The sequence below is a fragment of the Mesoplodon mirus genome, assembly GCF_964341445.2.
Source record: "Mesoplodon mirus genome assembly, chromosome: 1".
NCBI lineage: Eukaryota > Metazoa > Chordata > Mammalia > Artiodactyla > Ziphiidae > Mesoplodon > Mesoplodon mirus.
The window spans coordinates 76,829,840-76,853,372 of record NC_138976.1 but is presented as its reverse complement, the minus strand read 5'-3'; the positions used below and the strand labels follow the sequence as shown (position 1 = coordinate 76,853,372).

Here is a 23,533-nt window from a genome sequence, read left to right as displayed (position 1 = left end):
ACATCCTATGAGACAAATGGCTTGGACTGTTCAAAATATCACATTACAAACTAATTTAGAAAAAAGGAGGAGACCAGAAAGACATAAAGATCAAATGTACTGCATGCTCCTTGGTTGCATTCTGAATTAAAAAAAAAAAAAACAAAACAGTAGCAATAAGCTATGAAAGACATAATTGGGATAAATGAAGAAAATTTGAATGAAGGACTATATACTAAATAAAATTATTGTATCAATGTTAAATTTCTTGGCTGTGATAATGGTATTGTGATTGTATAGGAGGAGAATTAGGAGATTCACAGAGGTAGGAAGTGTTATAATGCCTGCAACTTAAACTTTCAAACAGTGCAGCAGAAATTATAAAAATTTGTGTGTGCGCATGTGTGTGTCTATGGGAGAAAGAGTGTAGATGGTAAAACGTTACCTGTTGACAGTGACCCCAGGTGAAGGGTATGTGGGTGTTAATTATTTTTTCTGTATGTTAGATATCTTTCAAAATAAAAATTGGTGGAGAAAAAAATATCACTGACAGACTTACTAGCAGTTTGGAACAGGTCAGGCAACTCATTTGCCAACTTCTCCAGGGCTATATCTGCTATGGGGCCAAATAAGACCACAGGTCTCTTGAAACCAGCTGAAATGAGATAAGAAAAGCCATGAAATTAGGTATAAAATAAGCTAGAAGGATATATTGTACAACATGGGGAATATAGCCAATATCTTATAATAACTACAAATGAAGTATAACCTTTAAAAATTATGAATCACTATATTGTACACCTGTAACATATAATATTGTACAGCAACTATACTTCAATTAAAAAAAAAAAGCCATGAAGACACCTACATGTCCTTAGCTGTTAAGAAGCAAAAGTATTTTATATATTGATAACACAACTAAATGAAAGAAATTGTGTGTTCTCCCACCTCCAGTTCAGACTAGCTCTTTTCTGAAAAATAAGAGCTCCCTCTTTTATTATAGTTCACTCCTCCCACTATTACTAAAGATAAGCTTTGCTCTACAGAATATATAAAAACTTCTGAATGGTAGTATTAAAAAAAATAACTGAGATTGTAGAACTACGAGTTTGCACAGCTCACTTTTTTGTAAGTCTTATTTCATGTTTAAACATGATTCCAATCTGTAAGCTGGCTTGGCCTAAGTGATACAGATAAGTTGGAATGTGATCATTAAAGTTAAAAAACAAAGAAAAACAGGCTCTGAGCCCAGTCGGATTATTTCCTGGCCCACTTGGCTTCCACACCTTCTCGAAGCAAAACCCTCTCGTAAGCCGGGAACTTGGTGCTGACCGACACAGCAACCGTCAGGTCTTCCCGACTCTTCCGTAGGTTCTTCTTCACGCCCGATCTCTGGCCGCGCATCCTCCAGAAGTCTGCCCTGTCCCCAGTGCTGTCTCTCTGGGCAGACTGAACGCTGGCCATTTGTTCTGCTCTGAGAGAAGAAACCGGGGGGAAGTAAAGCTCTAAAGCTAGGAAATGCGCAAATGTGTGGGTCACTAATCAAATCCAGTCAAGGTCACTCATGGACTTAGATTAGAGGTGCAGCTTGACAATGAGCAAGTTTCACGGGGTGAGAAACACAGGGCCTTTCTCTTTTGGATGGAGGCAGAGAAAGGCTAGGTGCACATAAAATCCTGCAGAAATAGCTCAGTAATAAACATGATGACATGGCTTGTTCTGTTTAGGCTGATATACAGACACACCCTGTCTTACTGTACTTCGCTTTACTGTGCTTTGCAGATATTGCGTTTTTTTTACAAATTAAAGATTTGTGGCAACTCTGCATCGAGCAAGTCCATCAGTACCATTTTCCCAACAGCATTTGCTCGCTTTGTGCCTCTGTGTCATAGTTTGGGAATTCTCTCAAAATTTCAAACCCTCCACCAGCGAAAACACTATGGCTAACTGAAGGTTCAGATGATGGTTAGCATTTTTTGGGCAATAAAGAATTTTTAATTAGGGTATGTACATTTTTTTTGAGACATAATGCTATTGCACACTTAACAGACTGCAGTAAAATATAAACATAACTTCTGTATGCACTGGTAAACCAAAAAATTTGCGTGACTTGCTTCACTGCGATATCTGTTTCATTGCAGCGGTCTGGAACCAAACCTGTAATATCTCCAAGGTCTCCTCGTACACCAGAAATGGATGATGGGAGAGGTCATGATGACAAATGATGAAGTCATATGGGGCTTCCTTTGTGGGGGAGAGGTGTTGTTTACTTGTGGGAAGAAGGCTTAAAGGGGTTGCGTGGGAGTGTGCAGTCTCAGATACCTGCTTTTGTTGGGGATTAAGCCTTTTTCCAATTCATTTCCGATCCTCACGGCCAGCCAGTGGCCCAGTTTCCCATCGTACAGCGTATCTACCACACGGAAGACCTCCCCTCTGGTGAAGGCCAGGCTCTGTGGAGTTTCTTTCTCACACTCAAAGTGGCTTCTTATAAAAAACGAATCCCCTCTGCCACAAGCCAGTATGTCTCTATACACTGAAAGACAAAAGCATCATTGCATGCGGTACTCAGCTTGGCCAGAGGTCTTTTCTGGAAGAGTTATCAGCTCTCTGAACTCTGATCACCCTCTTTACTTTCTTTGCATTTAGCGAACTCAGCACACAGGTCCTCTTTACTTTCTTTGCATTTAGCGAACTCAGCACACAGGTCCTCTCTACTTTCTTTGCATTTAGCGAACTCAGCACACAGGTCCCATGGGAACCATAGTTCAAACAGGAAGAAGGAAAAATAACTAAGTTCACCAGTTGCTGTGATGGTTAATTTTATGCATTGGCTTGACTGGGCCATGGGGTGCCCAGATATTTGGTCAAATATTATGCTAGGTGTGTCTATGAGGGTGTTTCTGGATGAGATTAACATTTAACTCGGGCAGACTGAGTAAAGCCAATTGCCCTCCCTGATCTGGGTGGGCTTCAGCCAGTCCATTGAAGGCTTGAACAGAACAAAAAGGTAAACCGTCCCCCGAGTAAGAGAAAAATGAACTCTTCTTCCTTTCAAAGTGGGACATCAGCTTTTCTCCTGCCTTCAGACTCAAACAGATACACTGGCTCTTCCTGGATCTTGAGCCAGTCCGCCTTTGGACAGCAACTACACCATTGGTTCTCCTGGTTCTCAGGTCTTTGGACTTGGACTGGAACTAAACCATTGGCTCTCTTTGGGTCTCCAGCTCACCAACTCACCCTGAAGATCCTGGAACTTGCCAGGCTCCATAATCATGTAAGCCAATTCCTCACAGTATCAATAAATAGCTCACTTTCTCCCTTTCTCTATCTGCCTGTCTCTGTCTCTGTCTAGAAAGATACACACACACACACACACACACACACACACACACACACACACACACACACACACACCCTATTGGTTCCATTTCTCTGGAGAACCCTAATACAGTCGCCAATCAACTATTAGTTGAAGCAGACAAGAAGATTCTATTAACCCCCATTTTACAGATGAGAACAATAAAGCTTGGAAAGGTGAAGCAACTTGTCAGACTGATACGGGTTAATATGAGAGCTGACCAGCAGGTGTGGCCCTTTCCATCTGTCATGGAAAAACTCAATAATAACTTCAGGCAGTAATTAAGGATGGATCTCTGTCCAGAAAAGCAGTTTTACTCCAAAATCACACAACTAGTGAAATTCTTTCAGTAGGTGCACAGAAAACATGTGTATAGAAAGTTAAATGGTACCCGAATTCTTTCCACATACCTATGACCTAGAGATCAGGTGTCAGGATCCACTTCGATTTTTTAATATCCAGATTTTCCTATTGTGCTCCCAAGCTACCTCCCTCTCCTACCGCCCACTAAACTCATAACCAAACTTGCTCACCATCAGCTCGGCTCTGGGCTAAAATGGTCACCATTTCGCCTTTGGGGACTTCTAACAGGTAGAGAACGGCATCCTCCCGAACGAGCCCTCTGAAATCCTGTGTGTTCACCTGATAGGAGGGGCAAACAGAAAAAACAAAACAAGAAGAAATAAGAAGTTGTTTTCAAAAAGGTGCCACCTGCTTTTGATCTGTTTGTTTTCATCAGGGCCTGCCCAGAGCAAACCTCAGATGTAAAGAAGTCCTTAGTGCCCTACTCAGGGACTCTTAGCACCCGGTCTGGGCTATGGGCACCACCATACCCTCCTGCCTCCCCACACTGCCCACCCCTTAGGACTATGCCATTCCACCAAGGACTCATCACTGGACCAGGTTAGAATTTCTTGTAGTTGTGTCTGCTTCCCTCTCTTCTTTGAATCTCCTGTAGAGGTGGCCAGGAAGGTAATGTACAATTACAAATCCAATAACTGTAATGCAATAAGGAGTGGTGGGGTCTATGGTAAATGAGCGTGCTGGCCCAGCTTAAGGCATTAATACTTTTCAAATTGATTCAAATAAAAGCCTGCAAATAATTCTGACCAAATCCACCTTTCTCTTACAGCTTCTAGCACCTGAAATTGAAGAACATTAGTCTTATGTGGCAGACCATTAGCCTAATCTATAGGCTTTTAGTTTAAGCTTCTGATACATAATGGGCAAGAAGCTCACATCTATTCCCCACTGAGTAGGGTACACTGTAAATAGCTCTCAGAAGACAAGTTAGAAAGCAGGTAAAATTGAAAAGTGGTACAAAGAAAAACACATTTTGACATCTTTGTCCTGTACCTTGAAAACCACTTTAAAACAGAATAATTACACATAAGTAAGATGTAAAAATGATTTTAAAGTACCTAATATTTTGATAATGTATTACAGAAGTGAAGATACGGAATTCCCCTGAAATATTTTCTTCAGTCACTGAGGACTTGTAGAATCCTTTAATCAAAAGAGTAATGCCTTACTACTGAAAAAAAATTGTTAATTGAGTCTAATTTAATTAAGGTTGGAATTTACCATTAAGTGAAAATAGGCATGAGATTAAAATTTACTTGGTGCTTTTAAAATAGAGTGATTTACTAAACCAATCATGTTAACTTTTCCACTGAAACAATATTTATAGCATTTAAGACAGCTCATTCCCATCTCTCTGTCCCTGAATTAGGGATATTCACGCTTTGGTAATTAATCCTTTCTTGTGCACCATCTGCAGATCTACATCTGTGTCTATATGTGGCCACGTGTATTTTTTTTTTTTTTTTTGCGGTACGCGGGCCTCTCACTGTTGTGGCCTCTCCCGTTGCGGAGCACAGGCTCCAGATGCACAGGCTCAGTGGCCATGGCTCACGGGCCCAGCCGCTCCGCGGCACGTGGGATCCTCCCGGACCGGGGCACAAACCCGCGTCCCCTGTAGGCGGACTCTCAACCACTGCGCCACCAGGGAAGCCCCACGTGTATGTTTTTGTATGCACTGTACATGCTTGTATTTGTTTATTTAAATAAGATATGGCCACAGGGCATGGGGGAAGACCTTGGAGGTCCCTCTGTCCTTCTCTATCAGAGACTGACCTTCTGTCAAGCCAAAAACTATAATGGTCAAAATTAAAGCAACACATGGTAGCTAAAATCCACATGGTTAATAACCAAGCTTAGGAGCTTTTTTTTCTCTTTCCCTTCCTCTAATAGTTTCTGAAAGAGAAATGACAATCATACCAGGTAAAAAAATAAGCAAAGAGATAGGTAAAGCCAAGCACTAAAGCATGTGTACTTCTGTTATTTACAAGGCACATATTTCGCCACAGCACACTCACTTTTTTGTTCCATGTGTCAAGCTGTCACCTTTACAAAAGGAAGAGCTGCACTTAAAAAACCCACAGCAGAGTAAAGTGCTTACTGTATGTACATTGTACCCTGATATATTCAATTTGACCATGAAAAGGAGTGCTGAAACAAATTAAAGGAAAAAAGGCCAGGACAGCACTTTGGTTAGGTTGTACAGCCCTCCCCAATAAATATCCTCTTTCATTATCTATTTAGTAGTCTACACGGTCTGTGTCTGCTGTGAGCCTGAAGAGGATTCTGTGTCAGCTACGCTAAGGCTGTGTCGCAACTTCTCTGCCCCAGTAGGTGAGCTCAATCTTTTTCACCCCTTTGAAGAATTGAGGGCTCCTTTTGTAGTCAACAGAAAATTTCCACACACCCAAGAATGAGGACCATCTACTGCCTGACCTCCAGATGAGACTACTGCAAAAGAAGCTGGTTCCCACAGTTTCTTCCTTGTCGCCAAGGTGATAACAGGAAACAAGACACTTTCTCAAGTAGAAAACATTGTATTTCACGACTTTTACATGTGGAAGTGACTCTCATTTTAACGACTTAGAGAGGTCAAGTCCCTAAGTGAATTTACTTTTTTTTTTCATGAAAATTCTGAAGATCCTTTTCCCCACAGGGTACAAAAATATGTCATCCGTGAACCTTCGTGAGCAAAAGTTTCCAAATTCTTACTTGACTTCCTACGGTCCCACATCAGTTAGGAAACACGCTTTTTCTTCTTTGGCATCAGCCCACGAGTAAATTGGTATAAGCTGGCACTCAAATGGGGTTCTTATCGGTAGCACTTGGTAAGTGGTATTTCCTAGGACCATGTGGTACCCTGAGGTTCTCTCAGGTACACTTAGTCTTCTAGGATCCTGTCCAGAGCCAAAGAGGGTCTAGAATGTCACTGGAAAGCTTCAGCAAAGCTCAAGGTCAAGGTTTGCTCTTCATCGGCTCCAGAAATGAAATCTGAACTACCACCATGAGGCCAAGGGCCAAGAAGGAAAAGGACCACCTCTTTTTGTGCTCTGCCTGCTTCCTTTGGGAATTCTGCTTTTCTCCCCTCTTCTTTGAGGCTAGAGGCTCTTACCAGACCACCTAGTACGCATAAGAAATGCAAGTTTACAGAAGCAGAAATTCTGGTGTAGACAATTCCCCAGCATTCTGTGTTTTTATAGTCACAAGGTACTCAGTGTTCTTGAAGTTAATTCTGAAGTCAGTGGAAAATACATGATAAAATGTCAAAGATGAGTTGGTTATCACTTTTTTTAAACCAATAGATGATACAAACATATATATAGTAAATTGAAAAGTACCAATATTTGATTAACCAGGGATTCTCCTTCCTGGACAATTTTAGAGGTAAGTAACACACTGAGTGGCAGCAACTCGTTAGTTTCCAACAGGATAAAGAACAGACACTGACTTTCCTACCATGTGCCAAGAACTCTGCTGGGCACCTTGCAAGGATCATCTGTTCTAATGTTCCCAGGGTGCCTGCGAGGCAGGTATGCTTATCCCCATTGAACAGATACAGAAACCCGAGTCTCAGAGCCAAAGCCAAGGCCACAGACTAATATGAAGCTGGGACAGGATTCAAATCAGATGATCTGATGCCAATACCCACCTTTGTTCAGTTACAGCACACGGCCTGAAGAGTGACAACCAAGCAGGGGAATCAACTAAAAACCAACCATTAGCAAGATCTTTTGAAAGTTCTTCCACCTAGGCCTTTAGTTGAAGTCTCAATTTTTTTTGTTAATCAAACTAATAGAAATCTTTGTGAGGGTCCTGAACACTATAAAGTCCCACAGACATAGGGATGAGTTTTGGGTTCCGGGACTGAGGAGACAGGATCCATTCGAAGGAAACAGAGACCTGATGCTTGGCAGCAACAAACCTGCAGTTGGTCTATTTTCACAAGCTGGACCACTCTCCTGTCCCTTATGTAAGACCCTCCAGAAACCCCCACTCTTTCCCAGTAACATTGAGAAACAGGGCTGGGATTTCCTACCTTCAGAATCTGGTCCCCTTCTTGAAGACCTTCTTGCTCCGCTGAGGTACCCTCTTGAATGCCGGCCACAAATATCCCGACATCATTGCCACCGGCCAACCGGAGGCCCACGCTGTCTCCCTTCTTGAACCTCACCATTTTGGTATTGGGGCTGCAATGGGTTCCGTTTCAGGAAAGAAAGATGGGAGATTTTTTGGGGGGGGGCGGGGTAAAGGGAAACCAACATCAGCAGTGAGCAATTTAATTTATTCTATCTATAGAGTGATTTACCCTTTTAAAATCTCTCTCTCGGGGCTTCCCTGGTAGCTCAGTGGTTAGGGGTCCGCCTGCCGATGCAGGGGACACGGGTTCGTGCCCCGGTCTGGGAAGATCCCACATGCCGCGGAGCGGCTGGGCCCGTGAGCCATGGCCGCTGAACCTGCGCGTCCGGAGCCTGTGCTCCGCAACGGGAGAGGCCACAACGGTGAGAGGCCCGCGTACCGGGGGGGAAAAAAAAAAAAAGCTCTCTCTCATTTTTCTCATGTAATCTATAATTTTATCTTCCTTGGGGCTGTGAGATGAATATCAGTAGGCCACTTTACCAGTGAAGAATAGAAATAGAGAATGTTTAAGTAAACTCATTCAAGATTAAAAGCAAATAATGGGCAGGATTAGAGCAAAAATCAAGGCCATCTGATTCCTACTTCAGGATTCTTTCAAAGGAAAGCCTGCTGACCCCACAGGGATCCTGTCAAATGGAGACACAGCCTGGGTCCAGGGAAGCAGGATCCTAATCCAGAGGCCACTGCTTGGAAGCAGGGGTTCTCACTGTCAAGTACAGAGCACTGTATCGCTTCTCCCCTCCCTCCACACGCCAGGATCACCTGTCACTACAGCCCCTGCAGAGGCACCATACTTAAGCAATACTTCATCCATCTGTGCGTTCTTGATCTGGCAAACTCAAGTATTCAAAATAACATCTGGAAAACTAGCCATGTAAGCAGACAAGCAGACGAAGTTAACATTCACTCACTTCCACATTTTACTCGTCCTACAAATGATTTCTCTTTCTCACAAACACTAGCAATAGGGGTTGGTTAAAGGGCAGCTGATTATATGCAAAATCACCATCTATAGTTTAAGAAAACCATTCTTCCAAATTTCCATTAAGGAGATAGAGCTGTGTGGAGGAAGAAAGGGGGAAAGCAAGAAAGACTGAAATACATACCCATATATTGCTAAATCTTCAGGACTCGGACGAAGAACAGTTCTTGGGGCTGGTTTTGGTGGAGGAGCTGTGGATTAAAAAACATCATTACCAACCTGGACTAAAAGGCTCTGTCTTGTCTCTACATATAAAGATCACAAAATCCACAAAAAATTCAAGTCGGTACCCTATGCTGCATATATGTTATCACGTCAAACAAAAATGTCTTAAGTTTAATTTTGAGGCATTAGTAGGTGTCAATGATTTCTCAAAAGAAGTGAGAAGAAAATGAACCTTTAAAATGCAAGGTGCATAATCACATTTACAAGCAGGTAGCATTTTTTAAATAACTTAAAAGCCATGTAGTAATGCTGTTTTTTTTCCCATGGATAAATATTTATGCATTTAAATCATGATAATTTTATGGGGTTGGGGGCAGGGGTAGGGAATGGAGTTGAGATCAGAAATGGGACGTAAAAGGACTTCAACTAATCAAACTTGACAAAGTGTGACTGTGACATAATTAGAAGTATGTATTTGGTCTCTGCCCCACCCTCAGAGATCCTAAAGTCCCTATAATCTCTGGAGTGAAAGGGGTGCCAGGAGTATCTTTTGCTCTAATGTTCCGCCTTTGAGCCCAGTTCCTGACACAGAGGTCCTACATCCCTTGGAATTTCCTGGGTGATGGGAGCATCCTTTGTTCTAAAGAGATGACTCCTGGATAGCCTCAGAATGGGGCTGGTCACCAGGAAGAGGAAGCCATGCACATGACAAAGCCTCCATAAACAAGGGAATTCAGAATGCTTCAGGGTGGGTGAAAATATTGAGGTGCTGGGAGGGTGATGTGCCTGGAGAGGGCAGGAAAGCTTTCCACCCTCTCCCCAGACATGGCCCTATGCATCTCTTCCATTTGGCTGTTCCTAAATTGTATCTTGTATTAAAAAAAAAAAAAAAAAAAAAAAAAAGTAATAGTAAATAAAGCGCTTTCCTGAGTTCTGTGAGTCATTCTAGCAAATTATCAAACTTGAGGAGAGGGTCATGGGAACCCCCAATTTAGAGCTGGTTGGTCGGAAGTGAAGGCGGCAACCCGGGACTCGTGACTGGCGCCTGTAGTGGGGGCATCTTGTGAGACTGAGCCCTTAACCTGCGGGGTCTGCACGAACTTGGGTAGTCAGTGTCAGAACCGAATTGAACTGTAGGACACCCGGTCGGTGTCTGGAGAATTCGAGAACTGGTAGCTGGGCGGAGGACAAAACCCACAGAGTTGGTGTCAGAAGTGTTGTGAGCAGAAAACAGTTCAGGCTGGGATCAGGGATGGGAGACAAAAGGACCATGACTAATGAAATAGAACAAAAGGTGACCAACCTGTTGGCACACAGAAAGAGCTGTTATTCTTCATATTTTTTTCAATATTAAATGAGATAGGAGTGCCTCTTCCATATATAAAAATGATTTTAAAATAATTTCTCTCTCTCTTTCCAGCCACCTTCTAGAATTACCAAGCACTGACACCTGAACATGACTGTTTAAAATGAGCCTCACCTGGGGATTCCTCTTGGTATGTGGGTTCCTTGCTGGGCTCTGTGCTCACTGCAGCTGCAATATCCCCAGTGGACTTAAAGGGAGTGGGTGTGGCGACCATCCTGGACCATCTGCTATGCATGTCCTCTCTTGAACTTAAGCACACGTCATGTTAATGTCTCATCATGTGACAGATTTGCAAATACGTATGTGCGTACACTCACAGGGATGTGTGCAAGGGAAAATACTCATCATCTTACTTTGGTCTTTCCTTCAGCTTTTCATTCGAGGAATGATAATCATAATCGGAATACTGCTGTCGTCTGTCCTCCGGAGAAAATGATCGGTTTGACTCTATTTCTGAGATGTCTGATTTCAAAAATAAGAAAAGATTTCTTAATAAAATATTTGAGACCTGTGCCAGAAATTATTCTATTCTCTGGGCAAGGAAACGGGAAATGGAAGAGAGGGCGGGCAGTAAATGTGCTATTAGTCTGATGGTCTTTCGTTGAAAAAAAAAAAAGAATCTGATTGTTTGAAAGGAAAGGCATTAATTAACAAAGAGGGCTCTAAATCCAGAATTTTATGTTCCTCTTTCATCATACCTTCCATCAAAGCTGACACACGGAAGAGACAAAATCCAATGATGGGAATATATGTATGTGTGTGTGTATGTGTGAATCTATATTAGTGTATGTACACACGTACACACACACACACACACACTCATTTTGAGTGTGCACATAGACCAGTGCTTCTCAAACCTTAATGTGCATACGTATCACCTGGGATCTTGTTAGAATGCAACTCTTCTGGGCCGGGCCCGAGATTCTGCAATTCCATCAAGCTCCTGGATGACACGATGCTGCTAGTGGGCTGAGCAGCACACTTGGAGTGACAAGGAAATAACCTGTAAGCTCCTAGCACCCTGGCATTATTTCTTGTGCTCTACTTGTTTTCCTGTATTCAGAGCAGTAACCACCTGATTAGACATTTTATATAATAGAAATTAAACCAAGGTTTAAGGTTTTATAAAGTAATTCTTTTAAAAATCAACAAGTCCATTTCTAAACTTGAGAACTTAATATTTTCTAAACGTTTCTGCACAAAGCCAATACTAGATGGTTAAGTAGGAAATAGCATGCCTACTTATTTTTATTGGTAATTTTTACATGGTTAAAATGTTATCGTAGGTACTGTATGTCAACTATACTTCAATTAAAAAAATAAAAATAAATAATAAAGACATGCCCAAGAGCCCCCCGCCCCGCCAAAAAGTAAAGGGCTAAGAAGACACAAGACCATTTTGAAGGACAAGAAGTTGGATTTGGCTGTGGAAATAAATGAAGAGAGACCAAATAATAAATGTTATCTTATGTAAAATTCATATTCAAATTAAAAAAAAAGAAACGACTAGCTTCTTAAGAGAAGAGGTGACACAGATTGCTCACCAATGAATATCACAATATTCAGCCATTCTGATTGAGTCTATTATAGTGTCTACCAGTTTTAACTATCCTCTACATTGTCTTCTCTTAGTTGGAAATATTAATAGTCACTTCAAAAAAAATCACATGATAAAGCACAAGAATGAGCAATTTACAAATGTATGTGGTTAGTTCTGTGAACCACTCCTACACACATTTTTTTAATAACAAGTTTTGTTTTCAATGGCCTAAATCAGAGTCCACTGGGATTCACGAGTACACCAGAATTTCATACTGGAATCCTAATGTCAACAGACCCTTTAATAAGAAAATAACAACCAAACCTGGAATTAAAGTTTAAAAGAGAGGCTTCTGTTAGAAATTTAACTGCCAGGTGAATGGCTATGCTAAATAGAGATGACAATGCAGAAGCAACAGTCTTACTCTCCTCCAGTTCAGCTCACAGCCTCCCCTTTCTTTACCTTCTATTTCTGAGTCGCTGTCATTTAATGAGGGGATGTTGATGAGCGTCTGCTTGCTGTCCCTCAACACCACGAGCTGGAGTTTTCCTCTTGACTTCTCTATCAGTTTTCGAGCATCCGTTAAAGACATGTTCTCAGTTACGGCTCCATTTATCTGTGTTTATGAAGAACAGTAATGTTCCATGCAATACAACTACCCACAGCAAAATAGAAAATTCTTATTTTCCTCTTCTAAAGAGTTAAGGGCTTTGCTCAGTTACTCAAACAGACGTGGGCTTTAGGATGACTGACTGAATAAAAGTGAATTATCCTTTAAATTAAATATAACCCTGCATGCCTGGAACCCAAACACAGGCCTGAGAAAGCTGTAGTGTACTTAAGTTACTCTGCTAATTTATTTAACTTCCAAGCTCAAGACGATGGTTTGGTTTACTACTGGAACATATTTCCTGACTAGAGAGGTTTACAAAAACTATTAAATATTCAGCATTCATATACCACCAACTTGCCCTCTCATCTTTCCTTCGTTTAGAGAACAGGAGCTTAACCTTTTAATAAACAGGGAAGAAGAAAGACTTTGTTGAGATTTTTTAAAATTTTATTTTTAATTTATTTTTATTTAATTTATTTTATTTTTGGCTGTGTTGGGTCTTCGTTGTGGTGCGCGGGCTTCTCATTGAAGTGGCTTCTCTTGCTGCGGAGCATGGGCTCTAGGCACGTGGGCTTCAGTAGTTGTGGCTCGCGGGCTCTAGAGCGCAGACTCAGTAGTTGTGGCGCACAGGCTTAGTTGCTCTGCGGCATGTGGGATCGTCCCAGACCAGGGCTCGAACCCGTGTCCCCTGCACTGGCAGGTGGATTCTTTACCACTGCACCAGGGAACCCCCAAGATTTTTTTTTTTTTTAACTGACACTACACTATTACAAATCTCCAGGTCTGGTTTTCCTGATAAAAATGATCTCTCTGCTGCTCTTCCTAGCTTTGTCTTATTATTGACTCCTATCTCAACAAAGTTTCACTGACTTGGCACTTGAACGCAGAAATACAGACTAGGAAGCTGAGCATGAACCCAGCTGTTCTCCTCCCTTTTCCACCCACCTTGAGAATTATGTCTCCTTCATGCAGGTTGCCATCTTTAGATGCTAGACCTGTTCCGGTCATTTCCTTTATGAAGATCTGACTCCCGAGCCGGAGACCATACTCTAGAAGACAAACACACAAACAAACACATATTTCATCAACGTGTTCAGAAAACTAAGGCTGGCTTTTAGGATGATTTAAAAATATGTATGAAAAATTAATTTTGCATGTGAGACAGTCTGTAAGCCCACTGGCCTTCACTTGTCAAAACAGCTGATGTCATTAAAAAAAAAAAGAAAAAGAGGCAGAGGGACTGTTCTAGATTAAAAGAGACTTAAAAACTAAATGCACTGCATGAAACTTCACTAGATCCTCAATCCAATATGGGGTAGGGGTGGGGGGTAGGGGTGGATTACATTGTTTTGGAGTAACTTCAAAATGAACTGCACTATAATATATTAAAAGGCATATTAATGCTAACTTTCTTAAGAGTGATAATGGCATTATGGTTATGAAGGGCAATGTTTTTATCCTTGGGAGGTACCTGCTGAAATATTTAGGGGTAAAGGGTCATGTTGCCTGCAACTTACCTTCAGGTGGTTCCAAAACACCATTTAGAGACAGAGAGATGCGGTAGGGAAGGAAGACGGGGGAGGGAGAAAGGGAAAAAAAGGAGAAATAAATCGAATGTGGCAAAATGTTAACAATTGGTAAAACTAGGTGAAGGCTATTTGAGTTATTTGCCACAAAATTAACACTTTTCAAAACAAAATGTTGGGGAGAAAAAAAAAACAATTCAGTACATCTTAACAGGCATGTTCTACTGACAATACAGTTGCCTACAGGCGGGTAGCACAAATAGCAAACTCTCTATCTGTAACAATTCAGATTGTGTGGCATTTGGCACTGAAAAAATGTCACTGTGTGAAGAAAAGGGGGAAATAAGCCAGCAAAGCAACAAATAAAGTATTCAACTAAAAACTGGCATAGCTCTGGGGATTTATGGACTTTGCATTGCTCTCAAGAAAAACCACTGTATTTACTAAGTATGTATATTTTAAAATATTTTAAATGCTATTCAGACTATTCTGATTTTACTTATTAAACTTGTAAAAATACACACTTTAAGGATGAATTTTGGTTATTTTAGGAAGCTACCTAAACCCAGCAGGTTTTAAAAGAGGCACATTCAAATTTTATTATTATTGTTATGGACTCAGTGAAGTCAGGAACAGAAAAATAAGTATCGTATATTAACGCATATTTGTGGAATCTAGAAAAATGGTATGGATGAACCTATTTGCAGGGCAGGAATAGAAAGGCAGATGTAGAGAACGGATGTGTGGACATGGTGGGGAAGGGGAGGGTGGGATGAATTGGGAGATCAGGTTTGACATAAATACACTACAACGTGTAAAACAGATAGCTAGTAGGAACCTGCTGTATAGCACAGGGAGCTCAGCTTGGTGCTCTGTGATGGCCTAGTTGGGTGGGATGGGGGTGGGGAGGGAGGTCCTAGAGGGAGGGGATGTGTGTATGCATATGGCTGATTCACCGCACTGTGTGGCAGAAACTAACACAACATTGTAAAGCAATTATACTCCAATAAAAATCTTATCAATTCAAAATAAAGTAACTTTCTGTCACTTAGAAGTAGATTTAAAGATAAGTTTTCAGTGACTTATAGTAAGTTAGATTCAGATCTTACCACAAGGATTAAAGCTATTAAGGTCCACCCCCGCCCTTTAGGGAGCTGATACTCAAGAAAGAATAAAGGTAAGACAGACAGCATTTTCTTCAGGGATGGCAATTCCTTACAGGTTAAACAGCCTCACAGCCCAGGACAGAAGGCTGAGACAAACTTGAGCAATGACTTCTTTCTCACGTGTCAACAATTCCTCCATCCTCTTAAAAACTGCACTCTTATTGTAAAATTACAAATAGGTTGCTATTGGTATGTTTGTGGGCACCTCTCAAATGAGGAAAAAAAGTCAGTTGGCCAGCTTCTAAGACTTTTACCAGCAAGGCTATCTGATGCCCATGAAACATGTAAAAGCTGGCCATGTGAATGGATCCTATTTTTCTTAATCAAATGTAGGGTTTGCCTACAGCCAGATATTTTTAAAGATTAATTCTTATGCAACTCTGGCCAGTGATAGCTTAACTACTGTGTCATCTTAGCAAAATGTGGCTTAAAAAATCTTTTACAAAGTAGAACTTTGGAAAAAACAAACAAGCAAACACTGAATTCTAAGTTTAAAAAGCAAAATGGCCCAGAAGCAGTAAAATGTCGTATCAGCAAAGGGGCATGAGCCCTCTTTGTTCCTTAAGAGTATTACTAAGACCAGGCATGATGTGGGCAGTTTCTTAGGACAAACATCTTTTTAATTGTGGGTCACAACTCATGAGTGAGTCTTGAAATCAATTCAGTGAGTTGTGACCAGTATTTTTAAATTTAATGTAATAGAACCTCTCAAAAATCATCACACAGAGTTAAGTACCGTTCCATGAAACACTTGGCCAAGTTTTTCACATATTGGTGCCTCCACAATTATTTGCAAGATGTGGTTCTTTCTGTGGCAGGAGGAGGAGGGGGAAGAGAAGGAGAAAGAGGAAGAAGGGGAAGAGGAGAAAGAGGAGGAAAATACTGCAACGGGGAACTCAAGAATCTGGGTGCAAGTCCTACAGGACATGCATCAGACCTCTGTGAAGGAGGCCTTGTGTCAAGTTATCTTTCTCAAAACTTCTCTACAGTCCACAATCTGGAAGCAGAATGGTTTTTACTCTGCAATTCTTGGGGGCTGATGAATTAATATGTCATTTTCCATGGTTACAAAGATTTTCTAGAATTCTTAAATCTCCCAAGATGCACATCCCTCAGAGATAGTACCATCTCCACTTTCACCTTTATTTTCTGGACCTGGGCTCCAGGTATCCCATTATTCGCATCCTTGCAGTTACCTCAATATCCTTTCAATAGGTACCCAACTGTATAACTCAACTCTTTATGCTCCTCTAGAAGAACTAAAGAAAACAAACCCTCTCATCTGATAGGCTCTTTAAAATGCAAATTCCCAACCTAAAAAGCAAGAGGTCTTTCACTCTGCACTCTTGGGTACTCTTCATCTTTTTTCCTCTTTGAAGGAGGACAATTAGAGAACAAGCAGAGATAAAAGATGTTACCAGGAATTCAAAAAGTTGGAAGCCAAGAATCAATGCAAGGAATAGCTCAACGTGGGGTTCTAAATCCCTGTTCATTCACCTACTTGCTTCCTATCATCTATTTCCAAGAGATGAAGTTTGAGCTCCAACTCCACCACTTACTTACCAGCGTCAAGATGTGGGCAAGTCACCTCCCATCTCTGAGTTTCAGAAGCCTCACCTAAACTGCAAGTGCTGCTCGCTTGTCCAGCTGCCACAAAGGGGTTTAGTGAATCTGGATGTGCTTAAGCGTATGCAAGTGCTCCAGGCATGCAACACGGGATGGGACGGGCAGCCTGGGCCAGAGCCTGCCTCATCTGTGGACACACGAAAAACCTCTCTGCACCTTGCTATATCCACCTGTAAAAGAGGAATGAAGTCTCCTACCTACCACAAAGGCTTCTGGTGAGGATTAAATTAGAAAGTATTTATTCCACAGAGGGCCCTGGCATAGAGCAAAAACTCAATCAAGATTAGCTGGAGTATTGTCCCCTACTGTGGTTTCATCAGTTTAAGCTGCACTGGGTTCACCAAGAGAGCTTGTTCACACAGAGACTCCAGGGGCCACCCCAGTGCTTCTGATTCAGTGGGGGCTGGTCTGGGGCCTGAGAATCTACATTTCTAATAAGTGTCCAGGTGCTGCTCTGAGAACCACTGGCCTATTAGTTTAAAGCCAGATTTCCACCACCTGGCTTAGCCACTGATGATACAACTTTGTGCCAGTCAATGAACTTTTCTGTGCCTCTAGTTTCCTTGTCTATAAAATGAAGATATGACTAACTTCCACAGTGGGCGGTGGTGAAGACAAAATGAGCTAATCTGTGCAAAGCATTTATTAGGTCAGTGCTTGGCACATAGCAGGTTCCACGTAAGAGTTAGCTATTATAGTGCTTTTTCTTCATCAAGCATGACTACCTTCATTTCCTTTGCTTTTCATCAGAAGGACCCCGATGGGCCTGTCCGAGTCCAGCCGCCCCCGCGGGTCGGGGCTGGGGCTGCGGGAGTGGAGGTGCTCGCGGCTGCGGCTCCGGGACGCCCCGTACCGGGCATCGGGCTGGGCCCTGCGGCCATACTCCCCCTCCGGGCTGTAGGCGCGATCGTAGGTCGGGTCAATGCTCCGGCCGCGGCTGCTCTCCCGGGCTCGCCGGTAGTCATCATCGTCGTGGTCCAGGCCCCGCTCGAGGCTGCGGCCAAGGCTGCGCTCTCGGGCTCGCCGGTAGTAATCGTCGTCGTCGTGGTCCAGGCCCCGCTCTAGGCTGCGGCCACGGCTGCGCTCTCGGGCTCGCCGGTAGTAGTCGTCGTCGTGGTCCAGGCCCCGCTCCAGGCTCCGGCCGCGGCTCCGGTCCCGCTCCCGGCTGCGCGCCCGGTCGTGGGGACGACCCCTCCTCTCCGGGCTTTCCTCCCAGCTGCGGCTGCGCCCTCCGCGGCTGCTGGGCCGGCTCCTCTCGCTGTACCCGCTGCGCGCGCTTCTGCCATCAAACTCGTCCATCAGCTCGAAAGCCCGGTCATGCTCGTGGACGGGAGGGCTGCCCTGCAGCGGGGCCAGCTGGACCTTCCGGGGCCTCTTGACCACCTGTCACAAAACAAACAGTGGGGACGCAAGACAAATCACAACCAAACAGAGAGAATGCAGTGGTTAAGAGCCCGCGTTCTCCTTCCAGTAAAACTCTTGTGTCCCCACCCAGCTGCTAAGCCTCAGGGTCCTCATCTGGAAAATGAGGACCCCTCAGGGGGTCAAGGATAAAATAAGACAATGAGTATAAAACTCTGAGCACAGTGCCTCCAAAATCTGCTTCTACTCAAAGTGTGAAAAGCACCAAAGGGCTTTAAATCACTAAGTTACAAAAATGAAAATCCAGAAAGTGAGACATTCTGTATACAACTGCGTAGGTTCATCCAAAAGTCAATGTCATTCAAAAGGGCGGGGGGCAGGTAAGGGGAGAGAGGAGGTAAAAGAGGGATCCTTTAAGATTAAAATGGACCGGAGCGGAGGCGGCGAAGAGCGCTCGGGCGGACCACTCTGCTTTCCCGCGCCGCGCAGCCTCCCGCCCTCCGCCTCCTGTTCGGACCGCCGCCGGCTTCTCCTCCCGCGACTGCCCTCAGCCCGCGCACCAGTCGGCTCCGCTATGGCGACCCGCAGCCCCAGAGTCGTGATTAGTGATGATGCACCAGGTTATGACCTAGATTTATTCTGTAGACCTAATCATTATGCTTAGGATTTGGAAAAGGTGTTTATTCTTCATGGACTAATTATGGACAGGACCAAACAGCTGGCTCGAGAATGTGATGAAGGAGATGGGAGGCCATCACATCGTGGCCCTCTGTGTGCTCAAGGGGGGCTATAAATTCTTTGCTGACCTGCTGGATTACATCAAAGCACTGAACAGAAATAGTGATAGATCTATACCTATGACTAGATTTTATCAGACTGAAGAGCTACTGTAATGACCAGTCAACAGGTGATGTAAAAGTAATTGGTGGAAAATATAAAACCGATAGCTAGTGGGAAGCAGCCGCATAGCACAGGGAGATCAGCTCACTGCTTTATGACCACCTAGAGGGGTGGGATAGGGAGGGTGGGAGGGAGGGAGATGCAAGAGGGAGGAGATATGGGAACATATGTATATGTATAGCTGATTCACTTTGTTATAAAGCAGAAACTAACACACCATTGTAAAGCAATTATACTCCAATAAAAATGTTAAAAAAAAGTAATTGGTGGAGATGATCTCTCAACTTTAACTGGAAAGAATGTCTTGGCTGTTGAAGATATAACTGACACTGGCAAAACAAGGCAAACCTTGTTTCCTTGGTCAAGCAGCATAATCCAAAGATGGTCAAGGCTGCAAGCTTGCTGGTGAAAAGGATCCCTCCAAGTGTTGGATATAGACCAGACTTTCTTGGATTTGAAATTCCAGACAAGTTTGTTGTAGGATATGCCCTTGACTACAATGAATACTTCAGGGATTTGAATCATGTTTGTGTCATTAGCGAAACTGGAAAAGCAAAATACAAAGCCTAAGATGAGAGTTCAAGTTGAGTTTGGAAACATCTGGAGTCCCATTGAAATCACCAGGAAAATTACCAAATGGTCTAGTTCTGTGGCCAGCTTCTTAGTAGAGCTTACTGCATGTATCTTCTAAGAATTTTATCTGTTTTGTATTTTAGAAAGGTCAGTTGCCGCATTCCCGTACTCTTTATTTGCACTATGAGCCTATAGACTATCAGTTCCCTTTGGGTGGATTGTTGTTTGACTTGTGAATGAAAAATCTCTTAAACCACACCACTACTAAATGAAAATATTGAAATTGTATCTGTAAGAAACATTTAAAGACAAGAATATATTATTTTTTTATTGATATTTTAATTTTTATATATTCAGGAAAGAACAGAAGTGATTGAATATTGTTAATTATACCACTGTGTGTTTAGAAAAGAAGCAGTCAGTTTTGTATCAGTGACAGCATTTAGAGGTATTGTTATGTTGGAATTACTTTAGTAGATTTCAGTAGCATTAACTGTATTTTCCTGCTTGTTCAGATTATTTCTGGTGAATCTTTGTCAACAGTTCCATTTAAATACGGGTCAATAAGTTCTAAAAACCTACCATTTTTTGAAGTCTTCAATGTAAAAATCCTAAAAATAAAGGCTGTCTCTTAAAAAAAAAAAAAAGATTAAAATGGACTAAAGTGATTAGGACCAAATGTGATGCGTGAACTTTGACTGGATCCTGGATGGGGAAGAAAAATAATCTACCAAAGTCATCTTAGGGTATGGACTGTATATTAAATGATATTGTAGAGTTATTATTACTTTTCTTTTTTTAATTTTAAAGTAATAACAAGGAATTATCTGATTTACAGAAAAGAAATACAATTAAGAGATTAAGGACAAAACTCCATTAGTGTAAAAGTCACTAGCTACTATCAAGCACAGGAACAACTGGATTGCTTCCAGCAGTTTTGAAGCACTAAAATATCTTAAAATGTAGATGGGGAAATAGATGTGTATATTTCTTCACATTAAATCTAAATATGAGTTTTATTCTGACAAGTCAGACCCAGAATGTTACTTTATCAATTTTTATGCATTTGAACATCTGCAACATATAGCAATCCTTTGTTTAGTAATCTTCAGTATAAATATAAAAATCTGAGATCCATGAAAATGTTTTTCAAATCATACTTCTATTTCTTCACAGCTTTATATGTGCAAAATTATAGGTAATTAAAATTTTCAAACTTTGAATATCCATGTTATTTGATATATCTGTACAGAAAGAGTAAGATAAAAACCATTTAATAAAATTAAATATATCTAATTTGCAAAACTGATGTCTGACATTTGTTGTGTGCTCGTGCAAAGAGTGCATAGGTTATTTCTGCAGCAATCAAAAACATAAAATCTTTTTAAACTCAGATTTCAAGTTTCCTCTGATAATTATTCTACTCCCTGGAAATACTTTCAAGTTTTGATTTCTAGATGCAATGGGTATTTTGTTACATATACATATATTTTATCCTTCAACTTTTATATTTTCAAACTATGTGAACATTATAATCAGACTCAGCATGGTGATTTTTTCTTAGAATCTGTGGAAGTCCTCTGTTCAGGATTAATGTAGAGATTCCCAGTGCGCCAATGTGAAAAACCAGATAAAGATAGTATTACCACTATGCTTTTGTGGGATTTCCTGCATGTTTGCGATCATAACCATGTAGGAAAGTAGTTCTTATTACAAGGATGGCTCCAAGGGAAAAGACACTGGTTGGTACGAAATCTTGTAGTCAAAAATAAGATATCAGTGTTGATAATACTATTCACAAAGGGGTTGCAAATCCTTTTAAAATGTTATCCGCATACTTAGTAACAGCAGCTATTACAAGGCCTCCCAGTGCCTGAAGAACAACAACTATCCATGTCAGCCGGTTATATCCCTGAAAAAATCCATTCTTTGATTCCAGTTCTCCATCATAAACATATACACCCATTAATCCAAATATACTCCCCAAAAAACCAAGTTGAATATTTCTTATCCACACTGACTGTTTGCTTTCTTTTAAGATTTTCTCAAAGTAAAACCCAGCAAAGCCACTTGAAAAACATGCTGTGCGAACTGCCATGAGGCCTACGAATTGTGAGCCAGGTGAAAGTTCCTTAGAATTAAGCACTTGTGGGGCTTTGATGGCAGCTCAGTGGTTAAGAATCCACCTGCCAGTGCAGGGGACATGGGTTCAAGCCCTGGTCCGGGAAGATCCCACATGCCGCAGAGCACCTAAGCCCGTGCACCACAACTACTGACCCTGTGCTCTAGAGCCCACGAGCCACAACTACGGAAGCCCGTGTGCCTAGAGCCCGTGCTCCACAACAAGAGAAGCCACCGCGATGAGAAACCCGCACGCCACAACGAAGAGTAGCCCCCGCTCGCCACAACTAGCGAAAGCCCATGCGCAGCAACGAAGACCCAACGCAGCCAAAAATAAATAAATAAATAAATTTATAAAAAATTTTTTAAAAAAAGAATTCAGCGCCTGAGAATCTGAGGGCCACTGTACAAAAGCAACTCCTGTAATCAAAATGACAAGGGAGAGCCACTGGTACACACCGAATTGTTTTACTAAGCATCGACACAGAAAAGAATGCAGTCGTAAGAATTTTCAACTGATATGTGACCTGATAAGTAGCTGCATCTAGATTTGACAGTGCCACAGAGAGTAAATTATTCTGAAGAGTATATATCCCTGATGGAATAGCAAGTTTAAGCGCTTCCATAGGTTTGTTAAGAATTTCACCATGTAGTATTCAATTCAGTGCTCTTAGACTACATTTGCTGTCTTTGTACTAATAAAATGCAGGCCATTGTCTTCAAAAGTTCAGCAACAGCCACAGCTGTAGAGGACAGATAACGAGGCCCCTCCTGTTTTAAAGTCCTAGAATAACACATTGTTAGAACCAAACTGGTAGTCTGAAAGACCAAAATTCCCAAGGAAAGGTATTTTAGGTTGGCTGACAATGTCTTATCTTCATTTGCCTGCTAGTGTTGGAGGGTCTCCTGCAGAGGTGGCAGGCAGCTGAGGCTCACCATGGGGACAAGGGCACTGGCAGCAGCAGTTCTGGGAAGTACTCATTGGCGTGAGCCCTCCCAGAGACCGCCATGAGCCCTGCTATACAGCCTGTAGCTACCTTTCTTAAATAGGATAATAGTAGTATAATTATGCAGATGAATGTCTTTATTTAGGAGACTTGAGAAGTAAGAAGGATTAAACTGTCATGTCTGCAACTTCTCCTCAAACAGTTCACTAAAAATATGTATGTCTTGGGCTTCCCTGGTGGCGCAGTGGTTGAGAGTCCGCCTGCCAATGCAGGGGACACGGGTTTGTGCCCCGGTCTGGGAGGATCCCACATGCCGCGGAGCGGCTGGGCCCGTGAGCCATGGCTGCTGAGCCTGCACATCCGGAGCCTGTGCTCTGCAGTGGGAGAGGCCACAACAGTGAGAGGCCCGTGTAATGCAAAAAAAAAAAAAAAAAAAAAGTATGTCTTTATATACATATATAAAGAAAAATCAAGTGAATATGGCAGAATATTAACATTGTAGAAGATATATGTGTTGATTATACTAATCTTTGAACTTTTCTTTTTGTTTGAAAATTTTCATAATATAAGGTTGAAAAAAAAGTTAAATACCACGTACCCGATGCATCCCCCCCAGCACTGCCCCTAACACACTGTGTTCCAATTCTCGCTTAGTGTGTCCATTTGCCCCACTGGAGTGAACACTCCTTGTAGCTCAGACCTGCTTCAGGTCATTTTCAACCAATGTTTGCTGAATGACTGAGTGAGCTAATAAATGAGTGAATGGTACAGATTGCCAGTATCTCCTAAGAAACAGGAGTTTATGAAGGTAG

At 42.1% G+C, this 23,533-nt stretch overlaps 1 protein-coding gene and 2 pseudogenes across 8 annotated transcripts in view; 1 reads left to right on the top strand and 2 right to left on the bottom strand.

Moving 5' to 3' along the window:
• TJP2 (tight junction protein 2) overlaps nucleotides 1-23,533 on the bottom strand; it is a 134,453-nt gene that overhangs the window by 15,986 nt on the left and 94,934 nt on the right. For all 6 annotated transcript variants that reach the window (XM_082612602.1, XM_082612601.1, XM_082612606.1 and 3 more), the window contains 11 exons: nucleotides 17,544-18,201; nucleotides 13,446-13,549; nucleotides 12,350-12,503; nucleotides 10,701-10,809; nucleotides 10,462-10,595; nucleotides 8,941-9,007; nucleotides 7,734-7,884; nucleotides 3,871-3,979; nucleotides 2,302-2,512; nucleotides 1,266-1,453; nucleotides 539-634 (listed from right to left, as the gene is read on the bottom strand). In XM_082612602.1, the coding sequence (XP_082468728.1) occupies nucleotides 539-634; nucleotides 1,266-1,453; nucleotides 2,302-2,512; nucleotides 3,871-3,979; nucleotides 7,734-7,884; nucleotides 8,941-9,007; nucleotides 10,462-10,595; nucleotides 10,701-10,809; nucleotides 12,350-12,503; nucleotides 13,446-13,549; nucleotides 17,544-18,201 (1,981 nt within the window). The remainder of the gene's footprint in view (nucleotides 1-538; nucleotides 635-1,265; nucleotides 1,454-2,301; nucleotides 2,513-3,870; nucleotides 3,980-7,733; nucleotides 7,885-8,940; nucleotides 9,008-10,461; nucleotides 10,596-10,700; nucleotides 10,810-12,349; nucleotides 12,504-13,445; nucleotides 13,550-17,543; nucleotides 18,202-23,533) is intronic.
• LOC309799490 (hypoxanthine-guanine phosphoribosyltransferase-like) lies at nucleotides 18,363-19,970 on the top strand (annotated as a pseudogene). The gene is made up of 2 exons: nucleotides 18,363-19,105; nucleotides 19,341-19,970. The product of its transcript is annotated as a hypoxanthine-guanine phosphoribosyltransferase-like (transcript).
• LOC309799485 (UDP-N-acetylglucosamine transporter-like) lies at nucleotides 20,864-22,653 on the bottom strand (annotated as a pseudogene). The gene is made up of 2 exons: nucleotides 22,159-22,653; nucleotides 20,864-21,798 (listed from the first exon to the last, which is right to left on the bottom strand). The product of its transcript is annotated as a UDP-N-acetylglucosamine transporter-like (transcript).